The sequence below is a fragment of the Artibeus jamaicensis genome, unplaced genomic scaffold (assembly GCF_021234435.1).
Source record: "Artibeus jamaicensis isolate MK-2021 breed Jamaican fruit bat unplaced genomic scaffold, CSHL_Jam_final scaffold_833, whole genome shotgun sequence".
Classification (NCBI taxonomy): domain Eukaryota; kingdom Metazoa; phylum Chordata; class Mammalia; order Chiroptera; family Phyllostomidae; genus Artibeus; species Artibeus jamaicensis.
Genome location: NW_026522056.1, coordinates 19,074,555 through 19,097,409, shown reverse-complemented (window position 1 = coordinate 19,097,409; position 22,855 = coordinate 19,074,555). Strand labels below are relative to the sequence as shown.

Here is a 22,855-nt window from a genome sequence, read left to right as displayed (position 1 = left end):
AGTTGCCAGTTAAATGCACTGGGCCTTCTGCCCCATGAATTGATACTCGGTCCATTCAAAGTCCAAACTCAAGGCTGCTTCCTCGGCCAAAGCATCTTTTGTATCCACTTATCACCAAGCACAGCATCTTTGCAGAGAAGGCTGATAAATGAATAAGGAATTGACTTCCCGGGGCCTCCATGGTGTGCTGTTTCCTTACCCACCCAACTGTCCCTCCTTCTGCTCCTCTACCGCCACCTCTCCTCTCTCCTCCGGACACATTCTAACTGGTCCACGCCCTTCCGCCCTGCAGCTTAACTTCCGGTGGTAGAATCTTCATACCCTAGACGTTTATGCAGGGTCAGCTCTGAAGCAGGCATAGGTGGGGCACAGGTGAGACAAGGATGAAGAAGCTACAGTTCCTGCCCTTACACACACACACAATTAACCTATAGAATAAGAAATGCAGGTATTTGGGGAAATCCACGAGGTCATGTCATTCAAGATTTTTTTTTGAGGAAATCATGCCTGAGTTTATCTTAAAAGTTGAATGAATGAAGCAGGTGGGTAAGAGGGGAAAGAGCTGCATTCTCAGCAGCAGAACCCGATACAGAGCAAGCCAGCTAACATTTCCAACGATGCCCCGAGACTGGAACAGCTGGGTTAAGTGGCAGGAAAGGAGGCCAGATAGATGATCTGTAGTTTATTAAACGATGCTGGGACTTTTCCTCCTGAAAACAACAGGCTGCCTTTCAGATGGGGGGATAACGATCAGCTATTTCTTGAGAAAGGTCCTCAGGTAGCACCGTGGAAGACCAGGCAGGAGAACCATGTAGTGACCGGGCTGCTCTGACGGACTTCTCTGATTGTGTTAGTTTTCAAGGCCAGCCTCCCACCCACCTCCACCCAAATTCCTGCAGAATTTGTGAAGTCTGCGGCCCAAGTTTTGACAGTTAATTACCTTTTATTTTATTCCCTAATTGTTTCCTGCGTGCATCACTCTTGTAACCCTAGTTAAAACAGTATGATAAACATTTATGGATCGGAAATGGGTGGTAAAGACCAGGTAATGAGCTTTCCGAGCTGCACCGGGAGGGCTGCTTGAGACTATCCTCGGAGACCTGGCAGGCTTTCCCAACAGCGGCCGAGGCCAACCACGGCTGTTAGACCTGCTATGACCACAAGAGGGCGCGTTCCCTCAACACTCTGGCGTTCTCAGAGTGAACGAGCGGTGACTTATTTAGACCCTCTGTGGCTGCCGTCGTCCGGGACAGTAAACAGGAAGTAGAACTCCACCGGGGACGGCCGTCCGGGTGAAAAAGACCAGGGTTTTAGCGGATCTTTACCACTCCAGCCGCTGCGTGCGGGCGCTTTGAGTGCGTCCGTGTTTTGCCTCCCTCGTCCGTTCCTGCTGCAGTTGGAGATATTTTATCCTGATCCAGCGCCTGCCTTTCTACAAAATTGTCACCAGAACCATGGCCGAATACTCCTTTGTGAAGTCCACCAAACTCGTGCTCAAGGGAACCAAGGCCAAGAGGTAAGGCCGGACATTGGCATGGAGACCTTCTTCTCTCTCCTGGTGATCCCCCCGCTCCCCAGGAGCGTCTCGCGGAGGCTCCCACAGCTGTCAGCTGTCACTTAGGCTCGCGGCCTTGGGCCCATCGGGGCCGGTGCGGCGCTGGGAAGACCCGCCGCGGGGACGCGCCCCGAAAGGGGAGGAGACGGGGGTGCGCGACCGACAGCCCTGCATCCTTAAGTTTGGGCGCCCGGCCGCCCCGCAGCTTCCGCTCCGCAACCCCCGCTGTGGTCTACCGACGTGGGTCATAACTTTCTTTATTAGGAATTAGTTTCACCATTGTCTCCCTCCACCTTAAAATCCTTGATGTATTTACAGCGCAATATGCAGATGTGGATTTTGACAGGGATATGGGCTCGAGTCTGGACCCCACTAATTATAACCTCATTTTGTGATTTGTGGCGAGTTCGTTAATATCTTTCAGCTTCCTTTTACTCGTTAAGAAGGATTAGTTGTACTCTAAAATGATTGTTATGAAAAGAAAAACAAACAAAAAATGGTTGTTATGAGGATTAAATAAAATAAAATGTGCTGTCGTTTAGAGCCTCGAAAGCCAGGAGGAGGTTGTAGTGGTGATAAGGACTTTTAGGAAAAGGTATCTCCCCACTCACCTCCACCTCTTTTTTAACTGGTTGATTTGCTCCGGTTGACTGTTCTTAAAAACGTTCCCATTTCCTTGATAAACGGAGTTTTGGGTACTTTCAGGAGAAATGGAAAGAAAGTGACAAGGAGGAAGCCGAAGCTACCGCCCTTCAATAAGTGAAACTTTTACTCTGAATTTACTGGAGGGAAGGGAGAGTTAGCTTCTGAAAATGTACTTTATGATGAAAATGCAAACAAATGTGTCTTATAATTATCATAACTACTGATCATAATTAACACACCTAAAGCACTTTTTATGTGCTAACAACTGTTGTAAACACTGCATATTAACTTTTTTAAATCATCCCTGGGGTTATTTTTTTATTTTTTGGTTACTTAATGCAATATTATTTACATACCATGAAACTTAACCTTTTAAAGTACAATTCAGTAGGTCTTTTTAGTACAGTCACAAGGTTCACCACTGTCAGTAGTTGCTAAACGTTTTCATCACCTCAGAAGGAAACCCCTCTCCTGGTAACCTTCATTCCTCCAGTTCTCCCCTCTGTCCCTGGCAGCCACTCATTTGCTTTCTGTCTCTGTGGATTGGCCCGTTCTGAATAGTTCAGATAAATGTAATTGTACAGCATGCTGCCTTTTATATCTGGCTTTTACTTAGCAAAGCATTCCCAAAGTCCATCCGTGTTGTAGCGTGCATCTGTACTCACACTCTTTACAGCTGAATGATACTCAATTGTGAATGTAACAGTAGGTAACGCATTCTGCTTATCCATTTGGCATTTGATGGACATGGGGGTTTTTCCACTTTCTGGCTATTGTGAATAGGATCATTGTAAGTATCCTTATGCAGTTATCATGCAGACATATGTTTTCATTTCTGCTGGGTATATACCTTGGAGTAGAATTGTTAGGTCATATGATAACTCTGTGTTTAACTCTTTGAGGAACCCCAAACTAATTTCCAAAACAGCTTCACCATTTTACATTCTCACCACAACATATGAAAGTACATATTAACTGTTAATCCTTAAAATAACCTTAAGAGTTGGGTGAAATTATTATCCTTACTTTATAGGTGGGAAAGTGACTCAAAGAGTCCATTCTTTTGCCAAAAATCCCAGAGCTAAGAAGTGATAGAATTAGGATTTAAAATCAGGCGGCTGGCTCCAGAGTCTGTGCCCTTAACCATGACACAGTATATGCAGGGTCAGAAGCAACGTCTGTGTTAGAAGAGGCATGTTCGTGCAAATTAATGACATACAAATCAGTGTGCAGCTTAAAAGATTCTTCTAAAATTCTGTCCTGTAAAATATAAAATGTAAATCAATATAGCTAAACTCATCTGTATAAATTATCTCCTGCAGTAAGAAGAAAAAGAGCAAAGAGAAGAAGAGGAAAAGAGAGGATGATGAAGAAACCCAACTTGATATTGTTGGTGAGTTTTCTACACTCCCTTTAAAAATATTTTTTTAGTTAGACATGAGTTATAAAAAGAAAGCAGAAGGAATTTATGACCTGTTCATATTTATCTTGAAATGCTCAAGTATTATTAATGGGCACGGATTTGTTTTATTTTCTGACGCAGTAGATGTGACTGGTGTCTTTTCTTCATTATCAGAACAAAGCACGGGAGAGAGGAGACAGCTCCCTGATTTAATAGACACCGTTAAACTACTTAATAGCCCAGATTCTGATATACAGTTTTGAAGGCTTGATATAAGTATTATTTAGCCAAATATATTTTACAAATTACAGTAAGTCCTAACATTACACAGTTGTCAGTAGGTTCTTGGAAACTGAAATGTAAGCGAAATGATATCTGCTGTAATGAAATGAGTTCTACCATAGCCTGATAGATATAAACGACAGTTAAGTTCTGAGAGCGTATTTCTGGTCACAAAACAACACTGAGATAAATGTGAGCCATCCATACATTTAAGAAAGATGAACAAGTAAGATCCTTATTTTTCAACCCCCTTGTTCCATTTCAGGGCGGTGGGTCTGCAAGGTCAGACAGAACGCAGAGCAGACCCCACCCCTGGACAGGACGCCCTCCCCCCACACTGAGACCAGGACAGTGGAGACACATGGTCTGCCTCACACACTGTCTGCCTCACACGCAGGTCTTTAGGGTGTGGGTAGAAACCTGTGCAGACAGTGGCCTCTGCAGACAGTGGCCTCGGCAGGAATCCATCAACATTATAACAAAACAACTTTGAACAAAACTGTTACTAGACAACTTGGTTTATTTTCTTTGAGAATGTGTACATTTTAAACCAGTGATTTGTATATTCCTGAAAGAAATATAATGACTTTGTATACAATGAAATGAATGAAAATCTTAATTAAACATCAAGGTAGCTTATTAACAGTGCCAGAAATAAACTGGCCCAAACATACTTAATAAGCCTGTTTTCCAGTTAAATCTTTCTACCTTTTCCACACCTATACTTTAAAGCAATTCTTTCTCTTAAAACGTGGCAGGTTGCATTTTGAAACTTTATGAATTTTGGCTCCTTTTATATGAAATGTTATAAAGCTAATATTCCAGAAAAATCTCCCCATTTTTTGGAAATAGCAAATCAACAACTCTAAAATTAGGGTAAATATCTTGGGCAGATGCATCTGTGTGTAGATTTGCTATGTCAAAGGATAGGTGAGTACGTAACTACATAAAAATCCTGCCAAAAATACACCAAGAAAGTATTAAAATTCTATTATTAGTCTTTTCTCTCAGTTTGTGGTTTGACTTTTCATTTTATTAATAGTGTTTTTTGATAAGTATAATTTTGTAATTTTTATAAAGCCCAATTAATTTTTTTTTCTATTATGGCTGCCACCTTACTCCACCAGTTCAAGAAACCCTTGCTTATCCCAAGGTGTCAAAGATGTTCTTCTGCATTTCCTTTCACAGGCTTCCTAGGTTGGGTTTTCACGGTAGATTCATGGCCCACCTCACATTAACCCGGGTGTGGTGTGAGGTAAGGGTCAGGGTTCTTTCTTCCTGCAGATTCATATCAGCTGTTCTAACATCTCTGTTGAATAGACTTTCCTTCCCTGTTCCACTGCTTTGTGTCTTCGTCAAAAATCGGTTGACTTTGTGTGCACTGGTCCTTTGCTGGGCTCTGTTCATCAGTGTCTGTCATTCTACTGATGGATTTGACTTGGTTACTGTCACTTAACCAAGTCTTGAAGTAAGGTGATATGAGCCTTCCAGCTTTCTACTCCTTTTCCAAGATTATTTTGATTATTCTAGGTCCTTTGCATTTACATATAAGTTTTATAATCAATTTACCACTTTCTGTAGTAAAGCTTGTTGGATTTTCTGGGGAACTGCATTAACTCTACGTCATCTGGAGAGACTTGACATCTGAACCACGCTATACTCTCAGTAATTTGCAGTTCTTAATGTAGCAGTCTTCCACGTCTTTTTAAAATCCTCGGGTATATCATAATATTACACTACTGTAAATGGGACTTTGAAGTTGTATTTGTAAACTGTTTGCAGTTAGCATATAGATATACAGTTGATTTCTGTATATTGAGTTCATCGTCTGAGACGTTACTCAGTTAACATCCTGGTTTCGATGTCTGCCGTCAATAGCGCAGTTGTGCGAGGTGTGACCATTGGAGGAGAGCGAGCAAGGGTATGTCAGATCTGTCTACTGTTTCTGAGAACTGCAACATTTTTAGAAAGTACCTTATAATAACAGCAACAAGTAAGAACCTTCTGTCAACTCTGAAATACAAACTTTAAATACTGATTTTATTTTTTAGGAATCTGGTGGACAGTAACAAACTTTGGTGAAATTTCAGGAACCATAGCAATTGAGATGGATAAAGGAACCTACATACACGCACTTGACAACGGACTTTTTACCCTGGGAGCCCCACACAAGGAAGGTTTGTGCCGGAAGTGCTCACAGGGAAGGCCTCTTAGGTGTGCATCTTACTGTATTTGTCCCTGGGGCCCGTGTCTCATCTCAAGCATAATGCATTCCAGAGGAATGAGTCTGTTGCCTTTGAGTCTTCGCTTTTTTCTTGCCTCAGTCTTTACCAGTTATAGGCAACTCCCTCTTTTTAGTATAAGAATTTTAAAACATTCTCTATAGTTGCAGAAATATACCTATGGAAATCAAAAACAACAGGAATCATTGAAATTGTATGTGGAAAGAAAAAGAACGCCTGGCTGAGTCAAAGTGTTGAATCCCTTCGTCCTTCAGACCTTTGGCCAACCTGACCCCGAGCACTGTAAACAATTTAAAGTCTCCCACCGCCTTTTAGCCAATCACAGGAAACACTGAGATGAGAAAAGGCACTGTCTTCTGGTCTGAATGGCCATCGCTTGAATTAATTAAAGCATTTAGTTTTTAAAATAAAGCGGTTTGTCCCTGTACTGACTGCATTTAAAACACACAGAGAAAATATCTCGGCAGTGGTATTTTCTAAATAAGCATCATGCTGGCCTCTCATTAAACATGTAAAACTAATACCACAGTTATAAGAACATAAAGTAGATCTTGGTAATATGAATACTAAATTGTAATTATATGAGAATAATATTCTTAAATTTTAAAAGAAAAACTTCTTTTAAAACTGAAGACTCTCTGTGCACGCGTGTTTGTGACTAAGGTCAGATTTCACAATGTTTCTCCCCCTGTAGTTGACGAGGGCCCCAGTCCTCCAGAGCAGTTCACAGCCGTCAAGTTGTCCGATTCCAGGTAAGCTTGCTTGGGTTGAACTGTAAGTGGTAACCTTTTTCTTTAATTTAGGATTATTTGTTAAAAAACCTCAATATATAGCTAACTCAAACCCACAGAGCAATTTTTATTTATAAAGCAAAACAATATATTTGAAAAGTATGTTTTGTGATATTTAACAAAATATAGCATTATTTATATATCCAGTTGATATTCAGGTATTATTAAATTTCATTTTCAGGAGGGGAATAAAGGGGAGAAAAAAATAGGACAACTGTAATAGCATACTCAATAAAAAAACATTTATTTAAAAAATAAATTACGTTTTCAATATTTCTCTTTAAAAGGGAAATAAAGCCCTAAAGTTATAATGCCTAGCAATATATAATACTGTGCTGAAAAAAAGAAAATGAATAATGTCACAAACAAATAAGGTAGAGACTAGAGAGACCCTGTGAGGAGCCACAGACGTGTGACCCGTCTGGCTGCTGCGGGTGCGGCAACTCACAGACTCACCCGCGTGAACCCAGGCTGAGTTGGAGGGCCGCAGGGAGGGGAGCTGCTGGGACCAGCGGAGAGTGTGACAGAGCCGCAAAAACCAGGATGTTTTACTCACTGTCTTTGCAATCATTTTATCAGCTGGCCTTTTTAATTCTCAGATACAAAAGTACAGAATGATGCTTCGTGTAGTAAATATGGAAATTAAATTTCAGTATCCTGGTCATTGGCTAGGTGAAGATGATGATGGTTTATATTATTTTATCATTGACCTATATACGAGTATAAAGTCAATCCCCTGGCATCACAGGGGATTGGTAAGCTAAAAACTTAAAAATAATATTTGTCCCTTAAAAAACAATATTAACATGATTATTTCCATACTTTCTTTAAATGGCCAGTAAGTACTCTGAAGGACTTTTAAAGAATGAAAGCTAAAGTATAACCAGTAAACTCAAACTTCTTTATATATTTGAAGAAGAAAGAATTTAGAAAATGTTTGCTATATACGATACAGTCCTTGCAATAAAAAGCAGAATATGAAATCGCATCTATAGAACTACACAGTATGGTAGCCAGTGGTCACTGATGTGTGGCTTTTAAATGTCTGAACTATGGGTACTCTGAATTTTCATACACATACACATTATTTTTATGTTCCATACTTTTCTTTCTCTCAGTTTATAACTCTGATCTTTTTCATTCATCTGAAGAATTGCCCTGAAGTCTGGCTATGGGAAATACCTCGGCATAAATTCAGACGGACTCGTTGTGGGGCGTTCGGATGCAATTGGACCAAGAGAACAATGGGAGCCAGTCTTTCAAGACGTGAGTGCTGTGATTGTTTACAAAAGGCTTCTTGTTGATGGAAGGAATCTCGTGTAGGGAGAAATCAGCAATTTTATGTCCGGAAAGATACCAACAGCACTATTTATAATAGCAGGAAAAAAATGTAATTCTTCTATAATAGAACATTATATATCTGTTAAAGTAGAATACAGGACTTTAGGGAAGTTCATTTCACTTTATTTTGGAGAAAGACATTAAGTTTTTAAAATTCAAATTTAAATTAAAGAGTGACTTAAACGTCCTGATGTGGCGAGTACACCTTGATTGCAGAAAGTGGCTGAAGGACCAGCAGTGCAGTTTAAACCCCTTCGGGTGCACGACACACCGTCTTCAAGCTCACTGGGGGTCTCCCAGGTGACAGGGAACTCAGCCCTTGCACCTCAAGCACTTTGATAACTTGATATGATAGAAGGTTATTAATACAGTTTTGTAATTATACTTGGGAATATTTTGTCTGATGTGTATGGTATTCGGTTTTCCAAAAGAATCAACAATGTATAAGTTATGATGAAAACTTAGATATGTAAGGAAATGTAATTAATCAAATTTATAATCTAGGTTTAGCTACACAAGAAAATCTTCAGAGTTCTGTTCATCAGAATCAGATAACACATTGAGCATTGAACAACTAAAAAGAATATGAACATTTCTTTCCACACACAGAAGTCTCTCAGACATTGATTCTTCAAGTCCTGCACAGTAAATTCAAAGTGGCCGAAGGCTAGCTTTTATATGATACAGTCTTTTATTTTTCTAATTATGGAGGAAAGTTTACTTAAAACACAACTATTTGAGTAAATTATTGTGTACTATGTTATAACTTTTATTGTCTTGGAGGCTATTTTTTTCAAACTCAACTAAATTAGTTATATCTTCAATAGATCTTTGAGACCGAAAGAAACAATTCTATTTCATCTAGTTATAATGTAATCCTACTAATAAAATATACTGAAAATACTTATTTTGGTTATCTTTGAATAATTAGATTATAGGTGATTTTAGTTTTTTATTTGTTTTTCCCCCCAGAAAAAAACATACTCTTTTTTGTGTGTGATTACTTTTAGAGTTGTGGAGGAAAATTTATCTCGAGACTTAAGAATTCTTTTTCAGGTATTCTCATAATTGTTTTTTGTTATTCTGTTTAGGGGAAAATGGCTTTACTGGCCTCCAATAGCTGCTTTATCAGATGCAATGAAGCAGGTGATATAGAAGCAAAGAGTAAAACAGCAGGAGAAGAAGAAATGATCAAGGTAACCATGGCGTTTTCTTTAGATTAATACATGTCCCATATGATGTGACCGGGTCTCCTTAAATGTTAGAACGTGGCCCCTGCGGGCAGCTCAGTTGGAGCATCAACCCATCACTACAAAGGGTTGCAAGGTCTTTTTCTGAATTGAGCTGCTAAGTTACTGTTTTCTTCTTTTGCATAAGAGATCACCTAGAATGTTCTTATGGTTCTTATGTACTAAAGCAAAGTTGGAAAGGGGAAAGATAAATGTAAAACTCACTGGGTTCTCATCTCCAATATCCAGATTAGATCCTGTGCTGAAAGAGAAACTAAGAAAAAAGATGATATTCCAGAAGAAGACAAAGGAAATGTTAAACAGTGTGAAATCAATTACGTGTACGTATTCTTTTCCTTTTGGACCTACAGACTTGACAGTAAGGTGCTTCTCCAGGCACAAAAAGAAAAAACCTGAAGGCCAGGAGGAGGCAGCACAATGAAAACACTAGGATGGAGCCCTGAGCCGAAGGCTTTTCTTTCTCCGAGTCCTTCAGTTTTCCTAATTATCCTGCTAGCTTTCAAAGCTGAAGTCACTTGGCTTTGTCCATCCTCCCCACTCATTAATAAATAGAATGGCTGTAACTTGTCAATTCAGAATGCCAGCCAGGTCCTAGGTCCCGCCCCAGAGCCAGGACGCCGCCTCCAGCCAGAATCCCGGGGTGGCGGCGAGGCCCTTCACCTGCGCACGCAGCTGCCACCTGGGTGGTGGGCACCACGACATGTGCAGGGGAAAGGCTGTGTGTTACTAAAGAGGTACAATTTAGGTTTCCTTAAATAAGTGAAGAACTTTTTAAATGTTTGTAAGTTCATCAGTAATCACATGTAATCAAAGTTTGAGATATTTTTCAAGAAAAATATTTTCTTAACAGAAAGAAATTTCAGAGTTTCCAAGACCACAAACTTAAAATAAGTAAAGAAGACAGTAAAATTCTTAAAAAAGCCCGGAAAGATGGATTTTTGCATGAAACACTTCTGGACAGGTAGGTGTATTTTTACTTATTTCCAGCTATGATTACACGTTCAATAAAAGTGGCAAATATAAAACCACTGTTATTTCTGAATTACTGTCATTCTCAAATACTTCTCATTATTTCTAATTTGTAAACATAGTAATATTTCCAAAAGAGGACATGATAAGTCTGGGAAACGATCACCACGAAAAACTATGTAAATAGAGCTAGGTTCCAAATACTTACATGTTTTGTTGTAAGAAATTCAGATTTCACTGAAATTTCTTTACCGACATCTTTTTATAACTGTCAGAAACAGGCTAGAACGAAGTCGTTTGACTAATTTCAAAATTCAGGTCTGTTAGAGTGACACAAGCTCCTAAAAATAAGATCAAAATGGGGCACTTTAAAAATACTAAATAGAGCCCGGGTTGGTGTAGCTCAGTGAATTGAGTGCAGGTCTGGGAACCAGAGTCACCAGTTCAGTTCCCAGTCAGGGCACATGCCTGGGTTGCAGGCCAGGTCCCCAGTAGAGGGCGCAAGAGAAGCAACCACTCATAGATGTTTTCTCTCTCCTTCCCTTCCCCTCTCTCTAAAAATAAATAAATCTTAAAAAAAATAAAAATTACTAAATAGAAAATTAAATTAAGTGAAATTGAAGAACTTTTGTTAACTTGAGTTCAGAAGTGTGCAGGATATTTATCATAGCACATTATTAATATTTATTACTTATTTAGTTAAGTAATTCCCTGAATTTACTACATTAAAAAACGAGTGACGTTTAACTTTGAACTTAATGACTAAAATCAAAGAAGGGCCAGATTAAAAGAGAAGTTGCTAATTTTCTGCCACTTATTCAAGTCCTACATTGCAAGATTAGTCTTAAGATATTTCTTTATAGTACTTGATAAAGACAGTGTATCTCCTGTTAACTAGTTAAGTTAGTGCCTGAAGTCAGCAAATGATGTGAGAATTTTTTTCCAGCTGTGCAAATTAGCATCTAGTATCTAGTTCTTAGAAATCAAGAACAGGACATAAAAATAAATCAGGCTGTGGATTCAGAAGAAATCGAATAAGGTTTATGTCCTATAGGAAAATACAACATTGTTAAATAAAGAAGTTCAGGGCAGGCTTAAAATCACAGGTAATTAATACTGTGCGAAACAAAGCGTCACTGGTTCAATTCCCGGTCAGGGCACATGCCTGGCTTGCAGGCCAGGTCCTCAGCAGGAGCGCACAAGAGGTAACCACACATTGATGTTTCTCTCCCTTTCCCCTTCCCTTCTCTCTGAAAAATAAGTAAAATCTTTTAAAATATCTTTTAAAAATTGGTATTGTGGATTGAAAAAGCCCTTAGGCACATTTGTTAAAAATTAGGAAAAGAATTTCATAAGAATAGAATCCATTTGGTATGAAACATAAAATTGAAAAGTAAAATTTTAATTAAAATATTGTAAGTGGTATGATATAACAACTGAGAACACAATTTCTAAACCTGAGTTTATGTTTAGTAGCAGTTTACTATATATGGAATGTTTTATGTAGATTAATTTTCATTGTTTGTCTTTGCAAACAGGAGAGCGAAATTGAAAGCCGATAGATACTGCAAATGACCAAGATTTTGCCTCTGCCTTCTCTTGTTTTTTTCTGAATAAAATAACCAGTGCATTTACAGAGTTCTTGGATCATTATGGAATCATTGCTAAACTGGTAGCTAGTCTGACAGAGATGAATGGGGTTTAACTCAGCTGCCCCACGGATGCACATTTGGGTTTACGGCAGGGTTCTGCATGGAGAGGAAACTTGGAGAGCGCACTTGAAGGGCCACAGGGTGTTTTTCTTGTCGGGATTTCTGATCATAAAGCAGGAGGTGCTGCTCTGTGAAACTGACCTCCTCGTAGAGCTGGTGGCACTATCTTACTGCTTTATGGTCTACTTTACATGACTTGATACAGTAAGTGCTCATCGGTACCTTTAAAAGGAAGTTAGAAAGTGCCGATCCAGACAGTCGACCAGGCTTTGATTCTGCCTCTTCCAGACTGCCCCAACCACACTCAAGCCAAAGGGACACCAGCACCAGGGGGCAGGGCCGAGAGAAAGGAACCCCCCTCAGGCAGTGGAATGGGAGCAGGAAACTTGCCTAGAGAGCAGGAAGGTGCAGAACAGAGGACAGAAGTAAAACCCAGAAGGCCCCTACTGAGGACCCTTTAGCCACAGCGGATGTCAGTGCAAGGCTTTGGTGCTCGGGTGGGAAGGGAGGGGAGCAGTTCCTCACCCTGCGGAGGCTCAGGCACTGAGCTTGGCCGAGGTCTGCCCTGTGCACCGACTTCATTCCCAGTCTGGCCCTCCCTGGGTTTCGGAACCCAGGGTTCCGGATGCCATCGAACCCTGAGTGTGTCTGAGTCCAGGTTGTAGACCGGGTGCCTGGACCTCACTGGCAATTCGGCTTTGGGAGGAGTCAGGTTGAGGCATCTGCATGTGTGCACCATCCCACACCACTTCCCGTCCACAGCTGGGACCGAGACCTGGCCTGAGCTGCCAGCCCCTGCCTGGTGCTCAGCCTTTACATTTCATGCGTCAGCAACTACAGGGGTACTGGGCCCTCTTCAGCAGGGGGCTAAGCTGCCACTTTCAACCCGATAAAGCAGCCCTTGCCCTGGACAGAGCCGGAACTGGGCGTTCCAGCTCCGAAAGCACCTTTTTCTGATCCTTAGACTGGGAACCTGTTTACTACCCTGATCCTCCGCAGCAGTGGCTCTCACCAGGGCGTATTCTGCCTCCCAGGGCACCTTTCACAATGGCTGGAGATGCCTTGGGTTGTCACAACTAGGGAGGAAGTGCTACTAGCTACTGGGGGGTTAGAGACTGGGGATGCAGTTAAACATCCTGTAACGCACAGGACAACCCAAAATGCCAAAGTGCTGAGGCTGTGGAACCTGCCCCAGGACAGTCTGTTCCTTACGTCTGCCGGAGCTCCAGCCCCTAAAACTAAATACTAGTTCAAATTTATAAGAACCACTTAGGGTACCTGTAGATTTCCTAGACCCATAGACTTAGCCAGTTTAGCACTGGGCTCCAAAATTAGCATTTTCATAAGCATGCCAGTGATTCTGCAGCACGTGCTCTCAACAACACCTTGAGAAAGACCACCCTTGGAAACTGAAGCCTGGTCTCCAACACCAGCCTGGTACCTGAGATGATCGCCACTGACCAATTTCCCAGGAATCCACATCTGTCCTGAATTTCTGAACCCAGTACATCCCTGGATTCCTCGTCAGGACACTCACCCTCATGTCTCCCATTTCCTGCCCCATCCCAGACACCAGAGCTATTAGCTATCACAGAACTAACTCCTGCCAATCAGGACGATTCAGGTTCAATATATGCACCACGGGCCCTCGTGGAGTTCATGCCTAAGCTGGCGAAGGAGAACAGCATGTGAATTTTAAGTCGCAGGGGACAGACAAGAGTTCCTTCCAGTGTCCATCACTGCACTTCCTGCAAACCCCCGTTTGTAGCGCTGGCACCACTGGGGGGGTGGGGCAGAGGTCAAGAATGAATGCATCTAGGCCCTGTCATGTGGTCCCCATTTTTCCATCTCACCCAGGAGGACGTGGAGAGAAACTGTTTAAAGCACTGTTGAAATCTGGCTGAGCACTTCCCTCACCCACAGTCCAGCCACCTTATCTAAAAGGCTATACAGAGAAAGACAAATACCACGTGGTTTCACTTATCTGTGGTATCTAACAAAAAAACAAGCAGACTCACAGACACAGTAACGGTGGTGGTTGCCGGGTGGTGGGGGGGCGAGCGAATTAGGTGAAGGGGATGCAGAGGACACTCAGGTATCAGTGAGTCACAGGTGTGCAACACACAACACAGGGAGTCACTGCGTGGTGACCATTTTGTGATACACGAACGTGCTGAATCACACGTTGTACACCTGAAACTAATACTGTATGTCAGCTACAATTTCATTTTTTTTAGAGCTTATAGACAATAAAAGCCCTGACCAAAACAAAAAAGGTCCCCACACGAATTTCTGCCTGCCCACGTTTTTCAGATTGGGGAATTTCAGTTTTTCTACCCGTACGTTTACTGACATGGTTACTATGTTACCATCTCCGAACGGCTGTCCCCTGCTCTGGTGATTGTTTCGCCTCAGACACTCTCTTTCACTTCTGGAATCCCCGCAATGCCCGTGATGTTGTGGTTTCCTGTTCCCTGTTGGAACGTTCTCTTCGCTAATCGGGTTGCGGTGGGCGTGCTCCCGTTTGGGGGCCGAGTTGTAGCAGCCCCCTTGGAAACACCTGTCCGCTAACTCTGACCCTTGGTCGCCTGGGGGCGCTCTCCGCTGCTCGCCTTTTCTTTGGAGGGTGTTTCTTCACATGTCTGGTGTAATTAGATTGTATTCTGGACACTGTGGGTCATGCATTACAGACACAGTGGATTCTGTTTTGTTTCCCTGAAACATGTTTTATTTGTTTGTATAATAGGCAGTTAACCTGGTTGATCTCAGGCTCCAAATGCTGTCTCTCCCTCCAGTGGCAACAGCTGCAATGCCCGTGCATCTCCCTTCTGTTCAGGCTGAGCTGCCTGGAGTCCGCCCCGGGTGGGGGGTGGGGTCGGAGACCAGTGAGAGGTCTGGGTAGTGTGGCCGCCCTCCCTCCGGCGCTCTCCTGCTCCGGACTTCGCCTCACTTCCGCACCCCTCGGGCACCGTCCTCTCCCCTGGACACTGTCCTCTGAGTCCTGCGCTGGCACCACTTGTGGGTTCCCTGTGAGTTTCCACCACTCCCAGGGGCACTGCCTGGGGCCTATCCGAACTGGAAACGAGTTAACACGATTCCCTTCTTACCAGAGTTAACTCCCCTCGAGTTTCTGCATGCTTTTGGTCACTCTCCATTGGCTTTAGATCATTTTTTAATACTTTGTCCCAAGTTGAAGTTTGCGTGTGAGAGCAGTGATGCAGGACAGGAGGCTCACACCAGCAGGACTGGCCCAGATCTGAGATGAAGGACCTGCCTGGTTCTCTTTCCAGGTTGTAACTCCAACATCCCCCCCCACACACACACAATAACAACAAAGAAGTCATTAAAATATCCGAATACATTCACACATCTTAAAATAGCCCTGAGCACCTAACACGGCCTCATGAAACCAGAAAACCCGGCACACGCGCACATACTGCGGAGTCCCTGGGTCCACCCAGTGTGGACCCCAACCGGCCCACAGCTTCAGCTCACGGCTGCGGAAATTTTGTTTACTCAGTTTTCTAAGCTCTTAAGACACAGAAGAATATAAAACATGCTAACTCGACGTGTGCACTGGCCTGCAGTGCCCGCGGCATTATGGATGGAAAACAGACAAATTTTGCATGGACTGCTGAGTCCTGTGGAGGAAAAGGGATGGCAGGGCCACTCCCCCAAGGGGGGAGCCCCTCGGAGCGGCCTGGTCACCCTCTCAGGGGGAGCGTGTCCCGACCCTTGCCTAGACAGCCTTTTACTGGTTTTTTTATCTCACAGGAGTTCAGGTACAAGTTATTAATCGTTGTCAGGCAGTAAACAGTAGATAGCATACAAAGAACTATTAGGGCTTCTTCTAAGTCAGGGTCTATCAGTTAAAAGGCTCCAAAACTTTGGGAAAACAAACTCATTTTCTGTCTGGGCCTTTATCATTTAACTAAGAGCATTCTTAGCAAGGTAGGCTTCACAGGATTTTACATGTCCTTTCTTGGGCCTGATCTCCTGGGAGCCCACCCTTCCCAGCACAGGGCTGCACCACCCTCTGTCATTGTTTTCAGGCTTAAGTCAAGCAGAGGAGGCAGATAGCCAAGGAATTCTCGGAGACTTCTGAAGACAGACTGAGGACTCAGGCTTCATCAAAGCCAGGGGGCAAGGGTCCCTCACCCCCTCTTGTTGCAGCCCCCCGAGTCCTTCCTTGAGGACCTCCCAAGTGATCATGTCTGGCTTAGGCTGCCCCTGCTCTGAGGGGTCTGAGCCGTCATTGACTAACCCACCAAGCATTGGGGGCCAGAGGTGGATGAAGCAGAAGCAGTGCTTCTGCCAGGGAGATAAGCTTTGTTACCTTAGTGGCTCACAGTCCAAAGGTCGCTCACTCAGCCTTATCTATGGGGGTTTACACCTCCTGAAACCAGGCAGGGCAGTTCCCAACACTAACTTAATACCATATTGTATTAGCCAAATCGTTATGACATGATAGTTTTCTTAACTGGGATGGGAAATCACAAATGACTTTGTTTTCATGAAATTATTCTTACACGTTACTGTTCGAATCTTAGCCCTGAGGGGCTTAATGCAAGTAACATCCATTAAATTTTTTTCTGACTCATACATACTGAAATGCATTTAATTTAATGAAAAGATTAGAAACAAATTTAAAAGAATAACTCTGTACCTTTACTTCCCCTTTTCTCTCCATGAGTTTACAATTTCTTTAAAGCGTCTATTCTATTAAGGGAACTTGACAGCGTTAAGGCAGGTCTTGCTTGTTGACATTTCTTGTGTACTATTCCCCGGGAACATCTCTGGCATGACTCAATGCATTTCTGTTTCATTTTATGGTGCTGGAACACTTAGCTTATGTATTACTGAGGCTTATGTTCTATGATGGAGAAACCAGATGCACTCCTCCCATTTAGCCTGGTGTTTCAACATTGCCTTTGTGTTTCTTAGAGAATATGGTCTCTTTCCAGAGCCTTCAAGGAGGACTTGTCGACTCAAAGCTGCAGGCGTGGCCCTTGCAGGGCTGTGCAAATCTAGTGAGGCGCTGCAGTCCCCCGCTGAGTGCTGCTGGAGAGAGCCTGGGGTGTGGCCTTGCTTCTCAGCGTTGATTTTTCCCTCTCGAAGTTACCCAATCCTGGTCCTCAGAGGTAAGTGGAATTATAAGGGAGAGAACAAAGGCAACAAAGCGCATCCCTTCATTCCTTTAGAAAGGTGGAAACTCAAGTAAGACTAGAGTAAGGAGTCAAGTCATAACTTCTAACCTTATACATAGAAAATGTAAAGCTACAATCATGTGGAAGGAAGAAAATAGGCAATGCTTTAAGCTTCTAATGTCTTCTCTCTTCTTTATTGTTTCCTTATGTAGGTAATCACTGAGTATTATTCCCTATTTTCTTATCCTGCTCCTAAATATATTCCCCCAAGACATATTTCCCTTTTCTTTTTGTTTTTATTTTACTAATACCAGGAAAAGCCTGGGATACACCTAGGTTCAGGAGAACTGAGAGTTAAGATACTAGCCTAGCCAACCACCAGCACTCAGTCAGTCCGACGCTGCCTGGACTGCAGCAGTGCGGTGACCTGTGTGGGACATGGCCAGTGGACCGTGGAGCAACCGAGGCTGTTCCGCAGTTCCTCAGCCCACACATCCGAGTTTGGACCATCGTCAAAGGGTGGCAGCAGGAACTGTTTAAATGGATCCCTTCCCACTGCTGTGTAGGAAAATAATCTCCCCAGTTGCCTACGGAATCAAAGCCTTCTTGCGTGTTTCTTCATTACTAATTTTTAGTCTTGAAATCCTCTGGAGAAGGCCTTCGGTATATCCCATCGCTGCTTCTTTACCTCTGCACCTGTGATCACCGACCGCCTTTTCTTTCCCCACGTCCCTTTTGCTGTCATAACCTCTTTCCACCCCTGTGTGCTCTTTCATGTGCAGAAAAACGGGCGAAGACTTAAGCAGTTCGCAGAAGGGTCAACGAAAATTTCCAATAAACAAATTTGCTCTTGACTCTCCCAGGAAAATGCCCCTTTTGATTGTTTCCAAGCTGAATTCAGCTCTCCTCCTAGTGTGGCCAGAGTTGGAGGATCATGTTCCATGGCCCCAGGTCCCACCCACTGAACCTCCAAGGTCCTATCATCCCCACCCAGCACCACCACAGTTCTTCCTCAGCATCCTCGAGCCCCCTGAGACGGGGTCTCTGTGGCCCTCTCACCGAGCCTCCCAGCCTCCGTTTCATTGGCCTCAGCTTCCACACCCCTGTGACCTCCCCTTTAGGCGCCTCTGTTCAGCCAAGCTTTTACTCTACTGTAAGTAACTACACAACAGCTAGGTTCTCTATGTTGCTTTTGCTGCACCTTCTTCCTAGATTGGAAATCCCCATCTCTAACTGAGTGCCTTTCAGCCTTTACCCAGTGGGGGGATGGTTTGGGGGTGATTAAAGTGCTTTGCATTTAAACTCCCCTCCTGCTGTGTGGCCCAGGTCCCAACAGGCCTGGACCGGGAGAGTAGGTGGCCGGGAGGTGGGGACCTCTGACCTAAAGGATTTGTAAAGTACATTTCACATAAGAAGATTCATATTTTTTTCGGGCATAGGGAACATACACGAGAACTGACTCCATGCTTAGCCTCCAAAAATAAAAAAGGAGCAATGAAGATCATAGATTCTGCAAAGTTCAATGAATTATTGAGAAATCAACAAAAGGTTACAACTTACAAAATTAACTTATATTTGTGAGCAATGCTTCTTATCCACAGGGGGTTGCCACTTTTGGAGTTTATGAGAAAATATTAATTTCTTTACCATTCTCTGATATACTGACCATATAAAACACCTACATACAATATAGAGAAAACTATCAAAAATGCAAAGACTACTCCCTCTTGGAATTTATATTACGGAAATTAACACAGAGCTAAAGAAGACAGAAAGTTCAAGCATACAAGGAGTATTTTTAAAAGCTAAATTTAAAATTCTACACATTTGAAAAAAATTTTAATATTTATTTTTTAAAACTCGTGGGTCAAAGAAGAAATCAAATTAAAATTACAAAATAATCCAAATTTTCACCAAAAACCTTATATACCAAAATATTAGAGTGGCAGCAAAAATAGGAATTAACTAGTTAAATATATAACCTAGATATTAATATATAGCTGGATGTTGCAGATACAGTAATAAGCAACAGAGGCATGATCCCTGTCTTGATAGTCTACTAAGATAGATTATTAGATTACTTATTAAGATAGGTGGATTATTAAGAAAGGCAGACTAAATAAATAATAAATAATCAAATAATTGTAATTGTGCAAAGTACTGACCAGGAAAAGTACAGGCTGAGAACTGATTTATAGGTTGACTGCACTTCGGAAAGATGCAGGTCAGGGAAGGCCCCCCCAAGGAGGACAGACATTAGGCTGAATTGTGAGAGATGAACAGGACACACATGCACAAAGGCATGACCGGGAGAGAACATTCCACGCACCGGAACCCAGTGAGCGGGAGCAGTGGTGAGGCTGGAGAGAGCACGGTTTTGGGAAGAATTGTCTTGGCTGCAAGGGAAGAACTGAGGGACAGTCATAAGCAAACAAAACAAAAACCCTCAGAGAGGAAGTCGGAGGCGGTCCATCTTCTGAGCAGAAGCAGAGCCATGATGGGGTCTGGACTTGGCTGTAGGGGGAATGGAAAATCACCATAAGGTATTAAGCAAAAAAGTGATAGTACTACGTTTGCATTTCCAAAAGACCTTTCTGACTGCAGTTCAAAGAATATTTGGGATAAGGGTGCGAGAGAGAACTCTGAGTCCACTTAGGAAGACACTGCAGCAGCAAGAGGAAGGTATTATGGGAACCTGAGTCTGGGTGTTGGCAGTGCGGTGGAGAGGATGGCAGATTGCAGAATTGTCTTAAACATAATTAACTGTCTGCATAATTAAGATTGAATGTAAGAGACAAGGAAAGAGGGGAGTCACGAGCAAGCCCTAGATTTCTTGCTTGAGCATTAGCATGGGGGGGGCAAAGCCACTTACTGAGGTGGAGGAACAGCAGGCTCAGGGGGAGGCGGAAAAACTGATGAGCTCAGTGTGACGTCACAAGGTGCCGAAGAGCAACCACGTGGCGCTACCAGACTTAGAGCAGGACAGGGAGCCACAGGAATGAGATCACCTCGGCCTACAGAAGAGTGAAGATGCACAGAAGACGAACAGATACGACAGGGATTTGGGGATTCCCATACCAGCGAGGCCTAGTACAGAGGGGCTGAAAAAAGACATAGGAAAGGAACGCAAGCCAGACTTCCGAAAACCAGTAGAGTGTAGTTTGACGGAAGCCACAAAAGGGTAGCTTTTTAAGGAAAAGGGGGGTCAATTTTTTTAACATACTGAAAGACTAGTGAAATGAAGTTCACATCGTAGCGCTCACTGGGTACCTCAATAGGGGAGTCGCTGGTTTGATATCCAGATTAGGAAGTGTTGGTGGGTAAGTGAGAAGTAAGGAGAGCGATACAATAAACTTGGCTGCACACTCTTTAATTTAAAGGAACAATAGGAAATGCAAAAGACTTTGTATTATTTAGACAGGATGAACAAGTTTTTGTTCTGCCAAGCAGAAATATTTTTTAAAAAGTACTAACTAGCCCTGGTTGGTGTGGCTCAGTGGCTTGAGTGCTGGCCTGTAAACTCAGAGGTCGCCAGTTCAATTCCTGGGCAGGGCACACACATGCCTCGGGTGTGGGCTGGGCATGTGAGAGGCAGCTGGTCAACGTATCTCTTGCACATCAATGTTTCTCTCTCTCTGTCCCTCCCTTCCCTTCTCTCTAAAAATAAATAAATAAAATCTTTAAAAAAAAGACTACCACCTAGTGCCATAATTTTATAAAAGAGTATTAAATTTCAAAAGAAAAAAGTTTGAAGGATATAACATCCATATAAAAGACAGTCCTCAGGAGAAGACAAGTGGTAACCTTAATCTGACATCTGTATCTTAAACTTGCTAAATGGGTAGACACAGACATTATCTGTTTCTTAGTTCACCAGAGATGCATCGACATCTCCTGATGACCTGATTCCAGCCCATGGATTTGTTTGGGGGAATTTCCAGCGTAGGACTCTTTTCAGGACTGGTGAGTGCTGTTAGCAGCAGTATCCAAGGGAGAATTTTTCCCCTTAACCTAAGGAAGACTTGAGTATGCTTAAATGCTAATGTCAAGAGCCAACTGAAAAAAGGAGGTTGAAATGCAAGACAGAGAAGGCATAATTTGTGGCATGGTATTCCTGAAAAGGAAGTTGAGGCAGGAACCCAGATGGCACGTGGAGAAACTGGACTTAAATAGGAGAGACAACCTCCCCATTGGGGCAGGAGAGGGTACAAAGAAACCCATAAGTAGATTTGGCAGCAGAGAGGTGAGGTGGTTACCCCGCTAAAGTTCATATTTTCTCCATGAAGATGATAAGTTCATCTGAGAGTAGTGGAAGAAAGAGCAGATAATCAAAGTTCTGAGAAGAGTTGTTAGGGGAGAGAGAAAGCGCATGAGATCCACAGATTCGCTGTGTAGAATGTGGAGGGGCGTAAATGTTTGTTTTGACTTCTAATGATACCTAATCTGCAAAGCAGAACTCGGTAGCCCAGGTTGTATTCATCCAGGGCTAGGATTTTACAGAATGCACAATGAAAAGGCAAACAGCAAGAACATCTAATATATTTGGCTAGCAAGTGGTTGAAATGACGGACCACGGAATCTAAGCTGGGCAGCGGAGGATAGCGAGAAAATGGGGAGACTGATGGTGGGAAGAGAGCAGACAGCTGATGAATGAAAGCAGGAAGGCCCATCAAGGAATGGGCGTGATCGAATGAGCAACCTAAAAAGCTAGGAGGTCAATCCAGACTCTAAATATAGCTGTTTGTGCATAAGTGGGGTATCTTTCATTGCAGTCTTTCCTTTTTATAAAATGTTTTAAATCAAAACCGTATGACTTACAGAGGTTTTGTGACCTGGTCTGGGTATTTAGTGTTAAGGTGGCTATGCCTTGGAATCAGAAATCTAAGCATAGTTACTTAACCCAGGCCTCAGATTTCTCAACCATGTGATGGATGGTATAATAACAGCACTTACTTCATACTCATGTGGAAAATGCATGTTGATTTCCAAACATCTGACTTAAAAACTTTGGGAAAACAATCCATTTGTAACTTGGTGATAGCTTATATTATTGTAAACACCACTTGGTATGTGATGTTAATGCAGTTCCTTTAATTATTCAACAAGTGTTTGTCAGTGAGTGCTGTTGTTATATGCCAGACACTGTTCTAGCGGCTGAGGATAAGCAGCAAACAAACCAAAATTCCCCACCCTCCGGAGCTTATGTTCTGGTCAGAAGACAGACATTAACTGAATAAAAAAGTGCATATGCCTAACACATGACAGTGATGACATCCAGAGTCAGGCCAAGTGAGGGGACGGGGACAAGGAGAACCTGGGGAGTCTTACACCACACACAGTGCTGTAGGACGGCCTCCCTAATGGGGGGCTATTTGAGCATTTGTGTACTCCACATAGATGTATCGGGAAAGAACATTCTAGAGAGTGGGAGCAGTAAATGCAAAGTTTCTCATCACGAGAAAAGGAGAAGCAGGTAGGGTGTGATATCAGAGGTAGCAGGAGGCCAGCCAGATCCTAA

The 22,855-nt window shown here is 42.8% G+C and overlaps 1 protein-coding gene across 1 annotated transcript; it reads left to right on the top strand.

Annotated features, from left to right (window-relative positions):
* Positions 1 to 1,247: 1,247 nt before the first annotated feature.
* FRG1 (FSHD region gene 1) lies at positions 1,248 to 12,116 on the top strand. The gene is made up of 9 exons (XM_037128797.2): positions 1,248 to 1,516; positions 3,523 to 3,593; positions 5,936 to 6,061; positions 6,822 to 6,879; positions 8,070 to 8,184; positions 9,351 to 9,455; positions 9,738 to 9,829; positions 10,360 to 10,470; positions 12,017 to 12,116. The coding sequence occupies exons 1-9, from the start codon at positions 1,455 to 1,457 to the stop codon at positions 12,051 to 12,053; spliced, it is 777 nt and encodes a 258-aa protein (XP_036984692.1). The 5' UTR covers positions 1,248 to 1,454; the 3' UTR covers positions 12,054 to 12,116.
* Positions 12,117 to 22,855: the final 10,739 nt, after the last annotated feature.